The 18354-nt window shown below is 40.9% G+C and overlaps 1 protein-coding gene across 4 annotated transcripts in view; it reads left to right on the top strand.

Moving 5' to 3' along the window:
- Positions 1-18354, top strand: part of lpp (LIM domain containing preferred translocation partner in lipoma) — a 201554-nt gene that overhangs the window by 113629 nt on the left and 69571 nt on the right. For all 4 annotated transcript variants that reach the window (XR_013807705.1, XM_079678333.1, XM_079678334.1 and 1 more), the window contains one exon: positions 12006-12602. Coding sequence is in view for 3 of the 4 variants with exons in the window: in XM_079678333.1 (XP_079534459.1) it covers positions 12006-12602 (597 nt within the window). In the remaining variant the exon portion in view is untranslated. The remainder of the gene's footprint in view (positions 1-12005; positions 12603-18354) is intronic.

Below are 18354 nucleotides of genomic sequence, written 5' to 3'. Positions count from 1 at the left end.
TCTGCTTAGTTGCAATACTGTAGCTTATGCAATTTAGGCCTATAAATTGTTTATGTAACTTATGTGCCAGTGTGTCCATGGTTTTGAGTGTGTGTGTGTTGAGCGCAGCGCCGTCTGCTTTTTGCAGTACAGTAACTAAAGTAGGACTAAGCATACCGGTAGTTTCTGTGGACCTGTCTGCCCGTTTTGTGAGTGCACTGCGCGCGTGCGCACTTTTGTGGCATTGTTTGGGATGACCTAATTAAAATAGCGTCCCCCCAGTAATAAAATCCCCACTACACCACTGGTGAAAACTAACCTTGGATGATGGGTTAGTAGACTAAAAACTTTAGGAATCCAAAGTACAACATATAATGAGTACCCTGTATCAAGATTGATGCAAAACAAGTTAAATTTGACCTTTTTAGACAGATTTAGCAAAAAAAACCTCTTCTGGGGCCATTTGAGTGGATTTTCCTTATCTCTGGCCCCCCTTCTTCGATGTTGACATGTGACATCTCTTTCTGACCATTATAGCCAATAGAATCTAAGGGAAATCGTCCCGCACACACTCATGTCAACAACAAAAAAAGATGGCGTCTTTGCGCATTCAATCTTGCTACAGAGCGTAAGAATGGCCTGCTCTACTATTTTAAAACGGAATTGCAGTTTTATTGCTTATAGATTATCAGAACATTTCAAAGGGGACACAGCCACATTGGATATTAACCTATGGATTAACTACATCATCGTTGTTATCGTTTTAATGCCATTGAAGACCAGTTTTGACCAGACAAAACCAAAGTAAGCCATGTTACCTTTGTGGGCTACCTAGCGCCACTTGTTTTGTTGATAACGTTGCAAGTTTGTATCTTTCAGTGTTGAGGTGGTCACCGTTAGATTCTGTGTCTTTACGATCATAAACGATGTGTTGGATGTGCAGCTAGGATAAGTAATAAGGGAGCTAGGAGTGATTTTTGGTGCAGTAATAGGTTAGCATTTTTTGCTCGGGGCTAATTCAGAGGCTCACTGTTAGCATTGTGTTATGAAAAAGATCAGTTAAAATAGTTTTTCCCCGTTATATGGATATAAAATATTTTGGGTCTATGAAATAGTAAGGTTCCTTTGATGTTGTTTCCTGCAAATGACGCGATTTCAGCCCCGGAACCGGGTCCGTGGGGCTTAAGAGGTTTTTAAACCAGAGGTAGGAAGTAAGTAGATTTGCTCAAGTACTGTCCTTCAGTACCATTTTTAGATACTTGGACTTTACTTGAGTATTTCCATGTTCTGCTACTTTGTACTTCTACTCCACTACTATTCAGAGGTAAAAGGTGTACTTTTACTCCACTACATGTATTTAATAATTCTTGTTACTTTACAGATCTGGATCAATGATGTGAAATATAATCAAGTGTTAAATCAGACTTTAGTTCCACCTGGAGTAAATTCACAAGCTACCCTGCATACAAAGTCATTCAAACTAGCTGCACCTTTACCAGCTTTGAGAACACTTTAAAGGTAGGGTAGGTAAGAATGCAGAAACCAGCTGAAGTACAGAACCGGAAAAGATCTGCCACTTGCTTCAGACTTCCTGACAGAGCCCCTCCTCCAACACACACGGATGCGCACATGACCAATGAGGGCACGAGATAAGTTTGTGCACAGATGGAAGGCTGACAGGCAGGTAGGCCATCCAGTCATTTTAGCCGGGCTGGCTTAGACGATTGGTCGTGCTTTTTACAGCGCCACGGCTTCCACAGATGACATTTTTTAGCATTTCATGTATTCATTGCTATCGGGATGTTAAGAGCATTCCATGGAATACAACAAATAGTGTTTCTGGAGTGAATTATCTACCATACCTTTAATGATCAATAATTATAAAACATATCATATATATTATTCTGAAATGGACCAATCTGCACAATGACTACTTTTCTGTCGCTACTTTAACTATATGTTGATGATAATGCATGACTTTTACTGTAACAGAGTATTCCTACACTCTGCTACTTCTACTTTTACTCAAGTACAAGATCTGAGTACTTCTACTTTTACTCAAGTACAAGATCTGAGTACTTCTACTTTTACTCAAGTACAAGATCTGAGTACTTCTACTTTTACTAAAGTACAAGATCTGAGTACTTTTACTTTTACTCAACTACAAGATCTGAGTTCTTCTACTTTTAATAAAGTATAATATCTGAGTACTTTTACTTTTACTCAAGTACAAGATCTGAGTACTTCTACTTTTAATAAAGTACAATATCTGAGTACTTCTACTTTGACTAAAGTACAAGATCTGAGTACTTTTAGTGAAGTACAAGATCTGAGTACTTTTACTTTTACTCGAGTACAAGATCTGAGTACTTATCCCACCTCTGAATCAAACCCACAAAACGTTTTTCACATCTAATTTGTTTCTTTATTTTTAGGTTAGATTTGCACACACATCTTGATATTGCAAAGATTGATAGTTTTGGCAAAATGCTTGAAGCAGGTGGCTTTAAAGCATACATGTCAAACTCAGTCCGTGGTGGATTTAATTTCGACCCGCAGGATCATTTCTAATTACTGTTAGATCTGGCCCGCCGGTATATTGCACGCACACCTTCACTCAATCCTGAGGGCTTCCTCAGCTCAGAGCCTGAGCTCAAACATTGATGAACTTGCACCCAAGATGAGATGCCAAGTATCTGGCTTGACCTAGTGTGCATCACAGAGCAGCAAACTGAGGTTCCTTTTTGCACTTTTTCTCTCACGACAACAGGGTATGTTTTTTTTTTTCTTTGAAGGAAATAGTTTTTTTGAAGCTGTTGTTGGCCTCTGGAAAAATGTAATCATAAGAAATGACTCCGGAAAAGCTGCAGATAGAGCCATACGAAATTAATGCAACTGATTTTTCATGTATTCTACGTTTCATTTTAAAGCTTTAATAACAGGCAATTATTTAAGATTGTTAGTTCCAGGTTTAATATGTGCGATAAGTTATTTCAATAAGTTTTGCAATAAACATTTAACCATTCCGGCCCTCGACTAGTACCGATTTTTAAAATGCTGGCCCACTGTGTATTTGAGTTTGACACCCCTTATTTAAAGCATTCATATTCTGCTAATAAGCACAGAGAAAAAGCACATTTTCTTTGTTTTCCAGTTATGACACTTTTTATATTATGTTACTATGGTCACTGAAACTATTATCATGCAGTGTATTTGTTTAATATAAACGTTTCCACAGAAGCTGACCCTTTACTAGTTATCCACTGTAATACCCATGAAGTAACCATTTAGTTCCATGAAGCCATGACATCTTCATCCCAATTAAACTCTAATGCACTGCATCCATTAAAACCTTGTTCTGATCTGATTCAGTCCAGTTTCATGAGATCTAAGTTGGTCTCTGGTCCTGATTCATCCAAACACTGTGTAACAATAATGTGGAGCATTGTGAATAAAATATTGAAAGCCTGAGCTCCCTAAACTTACCAGCCTGAGTGTCATTACAGAACATCAGCAAAGTGCACTGGAGCCGTGTCTTTGTTTGTTTCAATGTCAATAAGGTTTCAATAAGTTGTGCATTTGTTTATGCTTTCTTGAAAGTCCAATGAAGCAGGTTTTAAGCTCTTTAGTGCCTGTGATGGAAAAGGTTGTGACCGTGTGACATGGACTTCAGAGTTCACGTTTCCATTAGTAAACTCTGCAGTCAATGTGTTTTTAGATTGTCATGTAGTGAGAGAACACACAGTTTCACTCTGTTGGTAGTATTTGTAACCTGGCTTGGGACTTGACTTTGGTTTGATAGTGTGGAGTGGGGTCATATCTTTTTGCAGTTGGTCCCTACTGTTTTGCCATTTGTCCTTTTCGAACAAAGAGGTCAAGAAACTCTTGCATCAAAGGACCCAAATGGAAGATCTAAGGGTGTTTGCAAACCTCAAGTTAGTTTGCTTTCTTTTGATCTCTATATATAGACTGCATGTGAATGCAGAATCTGAAGGCAACAAGACAAGACTTTGGTCTGGGAGTCTTCTCGCTTCCATTAGTAGTGCGTTTGTAGTCAGAAAAGTAAAGAGCAAACACGTTTTAGAAAGCCTCAGTTGCATGCATGTAAACAGTCGGGGGAAAAAAGGGGGGGGAACGCACTTGCTGAATCTTGGCAATCGACAATTTCGCTTTTAGTTTACACCTTTTGTCTGAATTAAACATTGAAACAATAAGGGCGTAAATGTCATGTTTCATTTCCAACTTGGTTTAATGTTTTGATCCAATATCTGTTATCTGTATATAATCTTGCTACACTGGAACCACTAAAATATTGTTCGTTGCTAAATCGTCATCTGACCAATAGCAGATAAGTTGGAACATTCAGATCTTCGTCCCCTTGGTTTGCTTTCTACTCAAACAGTAAAAAAGGCAAGTGAACTAAAGCGTCTCACTCTTCTCTGTATCAGAGAAGACGTCTGTGGGATAAGTTTTCATGTCCACACAAAACTAATGGGCATTACAGCAGTCTGCTGACAGTTGAGCTGAAGCCAAGTGCTTGGAATGCTGCTGAGATGGACCCTTCCCAAAGAGCGCCCTGAGGAGGCTCCCATCACTCAGTGCCAGTCAAGCCCTGCATGACACCCCCCCTCTCAGCAGGCATGGCACTGTGGATGGCACTCGCTGTCACAACATGGCAAAATGATAGGCTGCTCAATCCCACGGCTCCCACTGATAATGGGGTCTGCTGATTGGTGGCAGGGAGTGCAGACTGCGGACCACCCTGGCTGTGTCTCAGCTCCCTAAGAGAGTGTTAGGGCTGTGACCTTTCTTCTGCCCCCCTTATGGGGCTCAAAATCTGGAGGCATCTCAAGGGATGGCCTCCATTTCAATTCTGCATGCCTTCAGGAGCACATCATCTCTTACACTTCAACTCTACCTCTATGGGGGGGGGTTCAGAGTTTTTTTTATAAACACGTGGATAACCATTGAATCAACATATTTCATGTCACGTAGAACCATTCAGATTGTGTTTAAATAAAAGCTGCTATAACTGGGAAAGCCAGTTCTTATTGGGCAAAAACAAATGGACTATCTTGTACACATTACAACATTGTAGATAGCTGGTAATACCTGGCACAAAAAAACAAAACTAAATATTATTATGTCATTATTGTTGAATCAGATTGAAAGAATAATTTGGCATTTTGGGAAATACATTTGAATTCTTGTTGAAGGATGAAAATATTGAAACCATTCTCTTATCAGTGGGCTAAATATGTAGCTAATTAGCTTAGCTTAGAATAAAGGCGTCTTCTGTTGGGCTGGTGTCATTGGACTAATATAAATACCTTGTTTAGCAAAAATAGTTGAAGGATACAGGATGATGTTGCACAGGATTATTCTGAAGGTTTTTCAGATACTGTGAACTTGTTCTCTGTCTGTCCGAACTCTATTAAAGTCTGTTAGCACTGATTGTTTCATTATTTCAGTGTTCCTCCCTCAGAAATGTCCTTTGATCAAAAAAGAAAAATTCTATAAATAGCATAGAGCGGTATTATGAAGGAAACTCAGCGAACATACTTTTGAGCAAGGCAACTCCGAGGTTGATTATTTAGAAATTTACAATATTATAAATGTCAATGTTATTTTCGATGTAGGTTTCTAATTTCTTCTGTTGGTAACCGAGTTTCACTTACAGTTAGCACTCTATTTGTGTACAATGCTGCATGATTATGGATAGTTATCCTGTATTGTGTTTGACATCACAGGGTTCCAGGCTCTTAATCATCTTCATTTGAGGAAATAGCATGTTATTGTTGTCTTGAGATAAACTTTACATAAAAAAACCCACTTAAATGCATTCATACCTCATAGGGCCATAGTGCCCTTGTTTTTTTGGAGCTCTTTTTACTTTGTCCATGTGTGTTGCCGTCCTGTTGTTTTGACTCACTCTCAACTAAGACACTCTGATCTAAGCTTCTCTTAAAGGAAGGGTAGGTAAGAATGGAGAAACCAGCTCGAGTGCGCTAGAATTTGAAAGTACGCAGCCGAAAACAATATGCCCCTTCCTTCAGACTTCCTTACAGAGCCCCTCCTCCAACACACACAAACGTGCACATGACCAATGAGGGCACGAGATACATTTGTGCACAGATGGAAGGCTGACAGGCAGGTTGGCCATCCAGTTATTTTAGCTCAGATTTTTTTTTTTTTAATGTATTTATTGTCAAAGCATTTAATATATAATTGCTATCGGGATGTTAAGAGCATTCCATGGAATATAACAAGTGCTTCTGAAGTGAATTACCTACCCCACCTTTAAGACAAAACACGTTATAATGCACATTCAAGTTATCACTGCTGCTTTGTCATTTGATTTCCAGTGCACACAAAGGTCAGTGTTTAAATAGTAGATTTCTCTTCCATATTGACAGTCAGCTGAGGAACGATGGCTCCTGCTGCTGTCCCAGGCATGACAGTGGTATGCTAACCAGCCTCTTTTATTCCTCATAAAAGGTCAAAGCCGAAGGCAACTATTTTTTGCAATGGATATTTGAACTCTTCAGGGCTCTGACGCCACGAGTGTGTGTTGCTGCTGCTTATATCCTGGAGCTGCCAGGACTGTTTCAAGTTGACACTCCAGCTCTGTGATGACAGGTCTCAGTGGCGTTTAACTTTTCCTTTCTGTTTGTTTATTACGCTGCTTTTCTCTTTGATTGCATTGTTGATGCATAAAAAACAGAGATATTGCTACAGAGCCGGTGGCACCCATTGACCTTAAGGTCAATCTGGCAGCAGGTTCTGAGTTTTGACAGGGGCAACCAACTGTGGAGAGAAGCACGCCTGCGGGCGCTCAGTGTGTTCCGTCAATGTTTGTTAGTCAAATAAACCGCACAGTATCACCCCTATGTCTTTTATTAACAGGGTGAACCAATGACAGATTTAGTGTGAGCCAAGAAGCTGTGACAGTCCATATAACCTGCCTCTGTACACCATGAAGGCCTAGCAACAATGCTAAAAGGCTTGGCATCATAACACACACACACACACACAGATAGCCTCAGAGAGAACAGTTAGAGTTTCCAGTCTCTGGAATTGATGATATCGACACACTGTAAGCGATGGACAGTATTTCACCTCCTGGAGCACAACGGGTCACAACAAGTGCATGAACAAGAGCTCATTACAGGGGTGAGTCACTGCTGAGAGAGACGGCCTGTAGAACTGCAGGAAGTGAATGAAACTATTAGTTTGTGCTGTGTGAGAGCCACAAAACACACATTTCCCTCTTCTGTTGAAATAGCCCTGCGGAAACGCCACCATCGGTGACTCCCGGGGACTTTTTCTCTTCTCCACCCAGAAGCCCAGGGAAAAAAAACATTTTAGTTGCATCAGTGAGTAACACGCCCTACTTTATATTATGTTGTTACATCATACTAGGAATATTACATACTTTCTTTTCTGAAACCCAGTTTTTTGCAGATTACATAACAATATACATTTCAAAACATGGACCTAATGTTCAACTTGATAGTGTTTATGGTTGGTGGTAAAACTGAAAAGAGTGCCTGTGTATTCATATCTCACTCTGTATTATAAGTGTGTATTCATTTTCTGTATAGTACATCACAAACAAAAAAACAATGAGCCATTGTAAAGCGATAGAATGGGAAACTACATTTAACCTTTTCACATATCCAGCATTTCCAATTTCTTTATCTGTTGCACAAATGAATAATGGACATTCACACAGATGGATGGGAATGCATCTGCAGATACTGTAGTTGTGCATGCTGTCAAATGTACTTAACAATTCACAATAATGCTAACAGCCCTACGAAATACACCTTCCTAAAATGTCTCTTTAATTGTTTTGTTGTAATGTTTTAGTGTTTGTTGTGCGTGTAAAAAAAAACATTTAATAAGCTTAAGAAAAGTAAACATCCTATATATTTATTTGAGATTAATAAAACCAGTCAATGTGGCCATTTTTCTAATTATAATGTAATAAAGTAAACCATAGCTTTAATGTACAGTATATGTTGTTGATGAAACAGTGTTGGAATATTCCCTTGTAGAGACGGGGGTCGTTATGCAGCTATCACTTTAAGCAGCCATAAAAATAAGCTGATATAAGATAGACAGTGTGTGTATAACACACTTTATCTGCAAACGGAGAGATAGTTGAAACAGCTAGAGGTCTCGCCATGTGCCTCAGAGACATTGCTTAATCATATTTAATGTGCCTTATCTCCAACTATTTTAGGAAGCAAATTGATACCCTCAATTGCACTAGGCTGATGGATTGTTAAATGTGACTATTGTGCCTGATTACGCAGACAGGAGGTGACTAAAAATGGAGGAAGATTGGGGAACGCTTTAGTGTTGACTGAATTCTCCTGCGCTCAGAGTGCAAGCTGCTGAAATAGAGCGATGCCATTGGACAGTGGAGCTAACAGTGGAGAGGATCCACTTTGTATTCAGGATAAAGTTGAGTGAAAAATATCCAAGGTCTGAGATGAGTCTGAAAAGACGCAGAACTTCTTCCTCTTAAGGGGTTTTCCCCAAGCTTGCTTAAAAAATCCCCCCACCCTTGTGGTTTGAAATGCAAAGTTAACAATTTTACTCCGGCCCCCTAAGGCCTGTATAGTCTCTCCTAATCTGTTTTAATGTGTCAAAAGGCTTTCTTCAGAGGCTCTGTGAAATTTCACACTTAAGTTGTTTGCAAAGTCAGTCTGAATTACAGTGTAGAGTGAGGGCTCACTTCACTGAAGGCATTAAGGAAAACTTTTCTAAAAGTGTGTGTGTGTGTGTGTGTGTGTGTGTGTGTGTGTGTGTGTGTGTGTGTGTGTGTGTGTGTGTGTGTGTGTGTGTGTGTGTGTGTGTGTGTGTGTGTGTGTGTGTGTGTGTGTGTGTGTGTGTGTGTGTGTGTGTGCGTGCGTGCGTGCGTGCGTGCGTGCGTGCGTGCGTGCGTGCGTGCGTGCGTGCGTGCGTGCGTGCGTGCGTGCGTGCGTGCGTGCGTGCGTGCGTGCGTGCGTGCGTGCGTGCGTGCGTGCGTGCGTGCGTGCGTGCGTGCGTGCGTGTGCGGAGCGGAGCGGAGCGGGGGTTAGAGACCCCCCCGCTGTACGATGCTCTATCTGAGCTCGGACCTCCAGACACAAACTGGGTTCACAAGCAGACTTTAGTGGATTATAAAATATGGAGTCTTCATTTATGTGTGCATGATAACAAGCCTTTTCATTATGAAATCATTCCAAATCGTCACATTGTATCAACTATCAGTGGAAAGAAATTGGGATATGATTTTATATATTTGTGCCAAATAGATCTTAGTTGTAAAACCAACACAAATAAGTATAAACACTTTTTTTTAACAACATACCACGTTTTTAAATTAAGATGAGGTAAAAGTATGTTATGTGTTATAACCAAATAAAACATATTTAGTAAAGATTTTGAATTTGGTATAAAAAATCGATCAAAATAATGTGACAAATCTTGTTGTTCTTGTTTGATTATGATAAGGATCTTGTTAAACCAATATAGTTTCAGGTTCCTGCCATAATATAGACATTTATTTATTTATTAGTTTCATCACCCTCAGAAAGGCGTGAATCTATTCTCTTTATGTAATTTGTGGAAAATGTACCATGACAGTGTAATTATTTTCACGGGGCCAATTTGCATTTCCACTGCTTTGCTAACTAAATGCTACTGTAGGTTTTAAGGCCTTAAAGATAAATTAATAATCTAGAGTATTTAAAACCCATGAAACATTTAAATTAAGTAATTTTACTTCCTGAAGGGCATCGAGGAGATTTTCCATACATATGCAGACAGACACACTTTTTCAAATTAACATCAGCATTAATCACTGAGACAGGAATCGGAGTGAGAGCAGAGCATATTTTCTGGAGCTTTGAATGGTCCCTTAGGGCTCCCCTCTGACTTTGATTAGATAGGATTTAGACAAAGTTCATGCATGCACCTCCAACCAATACTCTGATTCTGATTCAATTCAAACTAAAGTGTCTCTTAGTGTCTCGTAATGTAGTGCAGCAGTGCAGAAAAACACAGTTATATGGGGCAATGCTGTGCAGCATGCTTTGATCAACCTTTAAGGGAAATCAATTGAAATTGTTGCTCTGCCCCAATTTAGAAGACACCCCATCAAACTGAGTTGCAAAAGGTCTAAAGACTACAAGTGTTCACTTTTGTTCCCGAAGTGCTGTAAATTTAGTAATTGACTCAGCTTGTTCGGCTTCAGGCAGTAACCTAATAAGGCCATCCAAGGTTAATGAAAGACCCTTTTTAGAATGGCTGAACGTCTGACACCGATATGTAGTGGTGGTGAAAAACAATTATTACTTACATGACAGACACTTAGGGTAGGAGCCTCTGACATCAGAGTGAAACGTTGTTATTCTGTGAGACACTCACTGCTGTATCCTGTATTAGTTTGGCCTTTGCATCAAATGTAACCATTGAACATTAGATCAAAATGCCACAGTTGTTCAGATGGTGACAATCCCTTGTGTTGCTGCATTACAGCCGTCTCTTCCCAGGAACACCAGCGCCACAAATCTCAGTGATTTAACATCCTTCCCGTCCAAGCAGCTGGAGTCAGCACAAGTGTCAAGTGCCATTGCCAATCTGCTGTCATGGCGTCCTCTACCAAACAATTTATTCCTTCCTGTCTGGCTTTATTAGCCATAGATTATGGGCTCTTGTGGCTGTAGAGCATCTGCTATCGAGGTAGCATTGTAATTGGCTCTGGGGCGGCAGGGTGGATAATCATTTGAGCGTAAACCACTGTATCAGTAAATAGAGGTTCAATACAACTGTTTTCAGTTGGTCCTGTTGTGCTTTCATCATTAGCCGCGTTCACACCGCAGTACTATTCCCACTTTAGTTCCGATATAGTTCCGAAATGTCGCGTTCACACCAAAAAGAGCTGGAACTAAAATGAGTCAATCAGAACCTTTCCACCCCCTTTTCCGTCGCTGCTAGAGAGCAGGTACTTTCGTGGGAGAAAAAGGTTCCTATGTCTGATTGGCTGGGCGGAATGCAAACCACGACCCGTAAAACTCAAAAAAAGTGTTGTGAAGCCGCCATTTTATTATCCTCACATTAGCATTAGCTTTAGCCCAGCGCAGAAACGCAGAGAGACTAACTTATGGCAACACAAAATAAAACATGGGAGCGGTGGAGATGAGGTGTCGGCGTTCTGGCGATGTACTAGGAAGGCTTTAGTAGAAGCTGCTGGGAGTCCCAGCAGCTTCTAATGAAGCCAGTCCCCAACTCCGGGGACTTCCGGCCGGGGACTTCGGGTGGCAGTATACATCGTGAAGTTGTTTGCGGCCTGCCAGTAAACCCAAAGCAGAAGAAGAAGAAGTGACATCAGCGGCTCATTTGCCTAATCCTTCCCCAGGAATTTAGGGAACGCGATCTGTACTTGGTTCATGGGAACTCTTTAGTTCTCATGAACTAAGTTCTGATGAACCTTTGTGGGAAAAGTACTGAAAAGTGTGAAAGCGCCTATTGCTAGCAGCATGGCTCCAGGGATGACACTGTTGAGCTGTTGGGCTGAAACTAACCACACAATTGGATTCTATGAAAGTTAGGACATTCAAGCTTTTCAGTGAGATTTTCACAAAGATGTTTGGAAGGATTGTCATGTATTTCGAGACACACAATAATGAATTGTTATTACTTTCGTGATCGTTGACTTTCATCAAGGATCATCATCAGGTCAACATTTTAAGATATTCCATACTTTATCACCAAATATCTGTACAACTAATAACGTTCCCATCAGCCTCAGCAATGCTTTGTATTTATTCCTTATTAGCCAATATTATAATGATTACATTAAAATATTTGGAATTACCTTGTGAGCCTATTGACATGCTGGCAAAGTTTTTCTTTAGATTAGTTGTGCGTAGATGTTTATTTCCAGCCTAGACAGTGCGATGTGTTTTTCATGAAATGTAGTCCTCCGGCTGTTTGTTTAACCAGAGCCAAACTCTTGTGCTGTGTTTCAGAACTCTGTCCCATCTGCACCCTCCACCCCAAACGCTCCAGTGACTGGTTACAAGCGTATGGTCATTCCAACCCAGCCACCTTTGACTGCCACCAAGAAATCTACACCCAAACCTCAGGCACCAGGGGGCGGCTCGTCTACCCTCCCTTCTTCTGCCAGCCCGGTGACCAAGCCTCAAATCCAAACAGCTCCTCAGCCGGTCCCAGCCTCCTACGCTACAGCCTCCACCCCGAGCCAGCCCACCTTCAATGTTCAGGTGAGGTCCGCCCAGCCCGGCCCCCAGCATCAGGCCCCAATAGGGCAGCATTTCGGCCAGCAACCCATTCGCAGCCCTGCACAGGTGCAGTACATGCCTGCCCAGCCCAAAGGCCCTGACTTTGCCTATGGACCACCACAGCCTGGCTTCTCCCAGATGGCCCAGGGTGCGTATCAAGATCAGCACCATCCAGGTGTTCACCAAGTATGTGGCTTAAGCTCCAGGAGAGCTGAGCCTGCCCCCGCCCAAGCATACCAACTGCCAGACCCCAGAAAGACCTACATCACAGATGTTCCACCAAGCCTGGTTCCCTACACTGCTGGACCAGCTGTTCCACCAAAGGTAAGAACATTTTCATCCCACATAAAACATATTTTGAGTTTTAGGCAACAGCCAACCATATTCAACCTTCCCTCTTTTATTCTGGTGTCCTTTTTTTATATTTTTGGGCTACTTTCCAATCTCAAAAATGGCGACATTGGCTCCCAACTCCTACTGGAGAACCTCGAGGCTTTCACAGGGCAGTTTGGATAGTTAATCCCTCCAGCTCTTTCTAGTGTAGCCCTGGGGCTTCTTTCCAATTGGATATCCCTGAAATGCCTCCACAGGGAGGAGTGTGTGAGCCGTGCAGATTGGGTACTTGAACCACCTCAACCTGCTCTTGTTAAATGGAAAGCGTAGCAGTCTTCAAACCTCTCTGGGATATTTCAGCTCTTCAAACTGAAAGACTGAGCCCAGACGCCATGGGAAGACAACTCATTTCAGACACTTTTATGCAAAACTCTGTCCGGCTTCATTCACTACTCAAGTCCTTTAGTTGATAGTTTGAGTATGTAGAATTTTAAGGTAAATAAAAAGCTTTGGTTTACTTTAGTACAACATCAGCACCACTGAAATCACTTCATCAGTCCACCTGTTTATAACGTTTCAAAACAGAGGTGGTCACAGTATGAGCAGGACTGAAAACATGAGGTCTTTCCAGCTGTGTGGCCAAGTATGGCACGTCATTTGTCATAGACTATTAGATCAAATAGAGATCTGTGTTTGTGTGTGCAGGTGGGGGAGGGTGTATTGCAAATGTGCAGTATGGTCTGATCTCTTTGTGTGTACAGTATGCATACATATGTGCAGCATACTATGGCCATGCAATGAGGAGCTGCTTGCCATCATCCTTTGAGATGAGCACAATAAACCGTTTTTAACCTTTACGAATTTTTGAAAGACTTCTCTGTTGGGGGTTTACACCGTCTAATTTCATTTGTCTCATAAACAGCTGCTCATATGTATGTGTACTGTATACATGTACCCACTTAGCTTTTTTTAATCTAACCCTATTACTTGCAGTTAGTTTGAATTCTCCTTTAATTCTGTAAATATGGAATATGTCCAACTGTCATAACCAAATCATGTCATCAAAGGTGTGAGCAAGCTAAGAAGCCAAAGTTGCTTATGTAAGAGCAGTGTTTCCCCTAGGTTTACTGCCTTGGCAGGGTGCTGCTCGGGTACCTCGAAAAAAAAATTCGGGGCACCCAGATTTTTTTTATCCTTTGGAGCAGAGAGAGGGGCTGTGGATTATTGTTATTGATATCGTACAGTAACAAAGTATTTGTACATTAAAAAGTAATAAAGTACAGTGTTACTCTGTACTTTATTACTTTAATTCAAACTGTATTCCCTTCTTATCATGTAGCCTACACTTCTTCCTTTCATTGATACATTTAAATCACCTGACTACAGCATATAACATACCTGCTGCAACCCTGTGCTGCTGCTGCTTCTCTCTGCCTCATCCTCTATTGCTGGACGCAGCTCCACCTCATCTGATCTCTGATATGAAAGCAATCGTGTTATGATCATATTGAGCTATTGGTGTGAGTCTAACATTAAACAAGCAGTCTGCTTGTCATACATTGCTGACGATACATTTTAAGTGGCAATTTGTTGAGTCACTGCCGCTAAATGTCGGTAGCATCAAGCTAGCAAATCCTGCATTAGCCTCACATCAACAAGTGACAGAACATCCAATTATCCTGAGCTAATTTACTGAATAAACCAACTCACATCTCCTGTCTTTTTTTTCACCCAACTCATTAGACTATTCTTCTGCTGGCGTTTGATTGTTGTTTTCTGTCAAATTCAATACTGTAGTTCAAAACCGCGGTACCTGCTCACCATCTGTGAGCTATTTTTAGAATGCGCACGCTACGTTCGTTGTCGCGTTCGCGCGCGTCCACCTGGGCAGGCTGTGTGTGTCCTTCTCCTGTGACGATAACGGCTTGCGGTTAAAAAATAATAATAAACAAAATTGAAACTGGGGGGACACACAAACGGGCAGACTGCAGAGCTGTTGTTCTCCTCCTTTCCTCCGCTCTTGTCTCTGATTGTGAGTGTGTGCATTCTCGTGAGTGTGTGTGTGTGGGGGGGGGGAGCCCCGCCCTTCAGAAACAGAGCGGAGGGAGAATGTGAATATGCAAGGCTGTGGACACTGAAACATGCACATTGGATAAATAACATAGGCGTTTAGTTTATTTAATAAAAGAGCACATGTTCAATGTGAAAGTGACCGTAGATATATTACTTCAGTTGCAATTTGGTGCTATATATATATATTTTTTTTTAAATAATAAAAAAAAAAAATGTAAATTAAAAAAAAAAAAAAAAAAAACCTTCAATTTTCAGGCAGGGCGCGGGGCTCCGTTGGCAGGGCGCAGCGCCCCGCCAAGACAATGGTAGGGGAAACACTGAAGAGCAAATGATGATTTGACTGCCTGAGACTTGCAGCTCAATGTCTGCAGGTCTGCTATCAATATGAATGTCAAAGTGCCCACTGTATTTAAGACCCCTTTAGAGGTTCCTTGTTCAAAAGATAACATGAAGTCAGCCGGAGACAGTGTTTTCAAAGCGCTCACTAAGGTGTTCAGGAGGGCTAACTTGCTGATAGAATCTTCCTGTGACAGCGGACTCAAAATGTTATCTATCTTTTTTTACGCACATCATTTGGACATTAAAATACATATGTTTTCTCTATTGCTTTTCATTGCTGGAGGTTTGACTGCTCTCTTTTAATAACGGCATTTTGTTGCGCTCCCTTATTCTGCAGTTGTATGATATAATACAAAAATATATAATAACTACATTTCATTGTTAATATTTGAGATACATTTGGATTGAAACCTGGCTTCTGTCTACCTCTGTCTAGTATCATTTGTGTTTCATCGTCCATTTTCAAACACTTTCGTAGGTGTACCAATAAATCACATTTAATAAAATACCCACTAAACATATTTATAATAAGTTTAAAAGGCATTACATTTAATCATGTCAAGAGCAGAATGAGACTGTCATAGGCCTGGCCTCAAGCCTTTGAATGCATTGAACAACGTTAAACCTTTTTATAGAAATGTACATGACTGGGAAGAATGACAAAGTACTGTCATCTCTCAGAAAAGAGCAGTCAATGCCACAGAGACATCCGTTCTAATCTCAATACGTTCTGCCGTCGACAATCTCTGGAAAGTGCAAGGCCCTTGAGTTTTCTTTAATTCAAGGATTTTATGCTGGTTGAAAATACAAACTGGGCCTCCCAGCCTCTGGGAATATCTCATCAAGGACTGTACTTTACTAAATACAAATTAGCTTCAACATTGCACAGAGTATCTTCAAAATAAATCTAATTATATTTGTTCAGAACAAAAGTCTACATTTTGCTTGAAAAGCTGGCTTTGGTCCCAGGATGATGCATTATTAAAAAACAAAAGGTGGCGTTTAATAGATTTGTGAGCATCTCTTTGATTTCAGATAAAAGCAAATCACACATTTTACAGATATAGCGTGTAAGCTATATATATTTGTCTTTCTTTCCCAAGGATATACTGTAGCAGGGTAATGGGCTCCATGCCTGCCTCCCCTGTGCTTTATCTGAATGCTTTGAAAACATGTTGGGAAACTCAATGCTCGGCACGCATTCAGCCTGCTGGAGCTGAGACTGACTGTGGTGTCACATCACGTTTGACTCCGCCCCCCCCCCTTACATCTTTTATATCCAAACCTTAGCTCTAATCTGACTTTTTGTTTACTTCTATCCAGTACAGCAGCTCTTTAATGCCACATTAAGCCAGACACTATAAAAGCAAGATTAGACTAAAAGCAAAATGTCAACTTTGCCTTTGTGATCATCACTCTGCTTGACCCGGTGTCGTGACACGTTCATAACCCCTCACACATGGTAATATATCCACTTAAAATAAGTGGGCTGTGCCTTTAATCCGTTGTGTAAATAAACCCAAACATAGTCAATTAAAGGAGCTATTTACATATTTGTACATCTCCAGTCACAAGGCTTTCTTAGTGGGTCTGTGACTTTGATTGAGGACTTTATTCAAGAGATCATCCCACACAATTAAGGGTATTCGCAGAAGGTCAGTGTCATTCGAAGTCCAACAAGAAGTCCTTGGATGATATTCTATGATCTAGACTTGTTCTGATTAGCTTGCCTGCTCTGCCTCCCCCCCTCACCCCTTGTCACCCCTGCCACCTAGCAACCAGTCCCCCAACATGTCCTTACTCCCGTAGAATGGAGGTGTAACAACAGCTTTTCACATCAACAGGCTTCAAGGACGCTTAATTACCCAAATCCAGCTCTGTTTGATCTATTGTAGTCCAACAAATTCACAGATTTCATGGCTGCCGGTTAACGTACCAATTTCCACGAGTCTCTCCGCCTATCCTGAAATTGGAGGGAAACTAAGCTGGATGATGACTTGTGTTATGCTGAGTTTGAGTGACGTTTGACGGGGGAGGATTATTTTTGCACTGCTCAATCCCTGCAGCCAGTTAAAGCCCCCTCGAAGGTCAATGATGGTTTCAACTGTCAAACATGTTTAAATATCTGACATTCCTCTGCCTTCCAGTCCTGGCCACTTCGCCTTTTGACCCGCAAGAACATTTGCATATGGTGCCATCAGGATGTGTCCAGAAGATCATGTGTGAACATGTGGCATGGCATTGAGCATAAAGTCATTTGTCTTCTAAAATTGTAAAACTGAAACAAGAATTTCACTTAAAAAACAATGCATTTCGAACCACCTGTGAAAATCTATTCCAATAAATACTGCATTAACCACTGCAGCTGTGACTGTGACGTAGTGTGGTCGTCTTCTAATCATAAGGTTGGGGGTTCAATCCCAGCTGATCGCTGCAGTCAACATGGCAAAGACTGATGCATGAATGTGTGTGAATGTTCATTTCCTCGGGCAGGTGAACTTGCCTCTGCCTCTGCATGCATGTGTGTGAATGAGTGATTGTAAAAGTGCTGTGAGGGGTCGCACTGACTGGAGAAGCACTAAATAAATGCAGTCCATTCATATTTTAACACATTCAACTATAGTGCAATATAGACACCAGCTCCTTGCTACGGCTCATTTAATAACTTTCATGATCAAAGCGCCAACATGCTTCTTGATGTTTGTGCAGATCAACCAAAATCAACCAAAGCATATTGTGTCTGGCTAAATAAATACAACTTCAGTCTATGTCCTGTTATTTGTATGAAAAGCTTTACTATAAAACAAGAATTTAAAAAGTAACAAAAAATACATAAATATGAATAATACAATTATTATGACGATAGCAATTAAAACATACATTTTTAAGTTTTAACAAAATACTCAAATATAACTTTGAAGTCATCTGAACACCAAAAAACAGCTGTGAGTTTACAGGCTCAGAAATGATGAGATTAGGAACCCATACTAAACCAGAGACTGTTAATAATCCTACCCATGACACCAGGAAGGGTTACGATAAGGATCTATCATTTGGAGTCATTCAAGGGCAGGACATTTTTAGACCTCCATTTATCAGCATCATCAAGGCATATGACAAATACAAATGACATATGACAAATAAAAGCCTTGAACCTTGAACGCTCGACTCATGTAGTACCAGGCTGTATTGGTGCATACCTTTGTACATATTGTTCATATTAAATGAAATCAATACTACTGTAAGCTACTGGAAGATATGCCCTCTAATAGAGTGTTGCATTTGCAATTTTCCATGACAGACCCCTGGGTGGGAATGACTCCTACTTGTG

This window comes from Notothenia rossii, assembly GCF_949606895.1.
Source record: "Notothenia rossii genome assembly, chromosome: 1".
Classification (NCBI taxonomy): Eukaryota; Metazoa; Chordata; class Actinopteri; order Perciformes; family Nototheniidae; genus Notothenia; species Notothenia rossii.
Note: the sequence above shows the minus strand (reverse complement) of the source record. Positions and strands in the feature narration are given on the sequence as shown.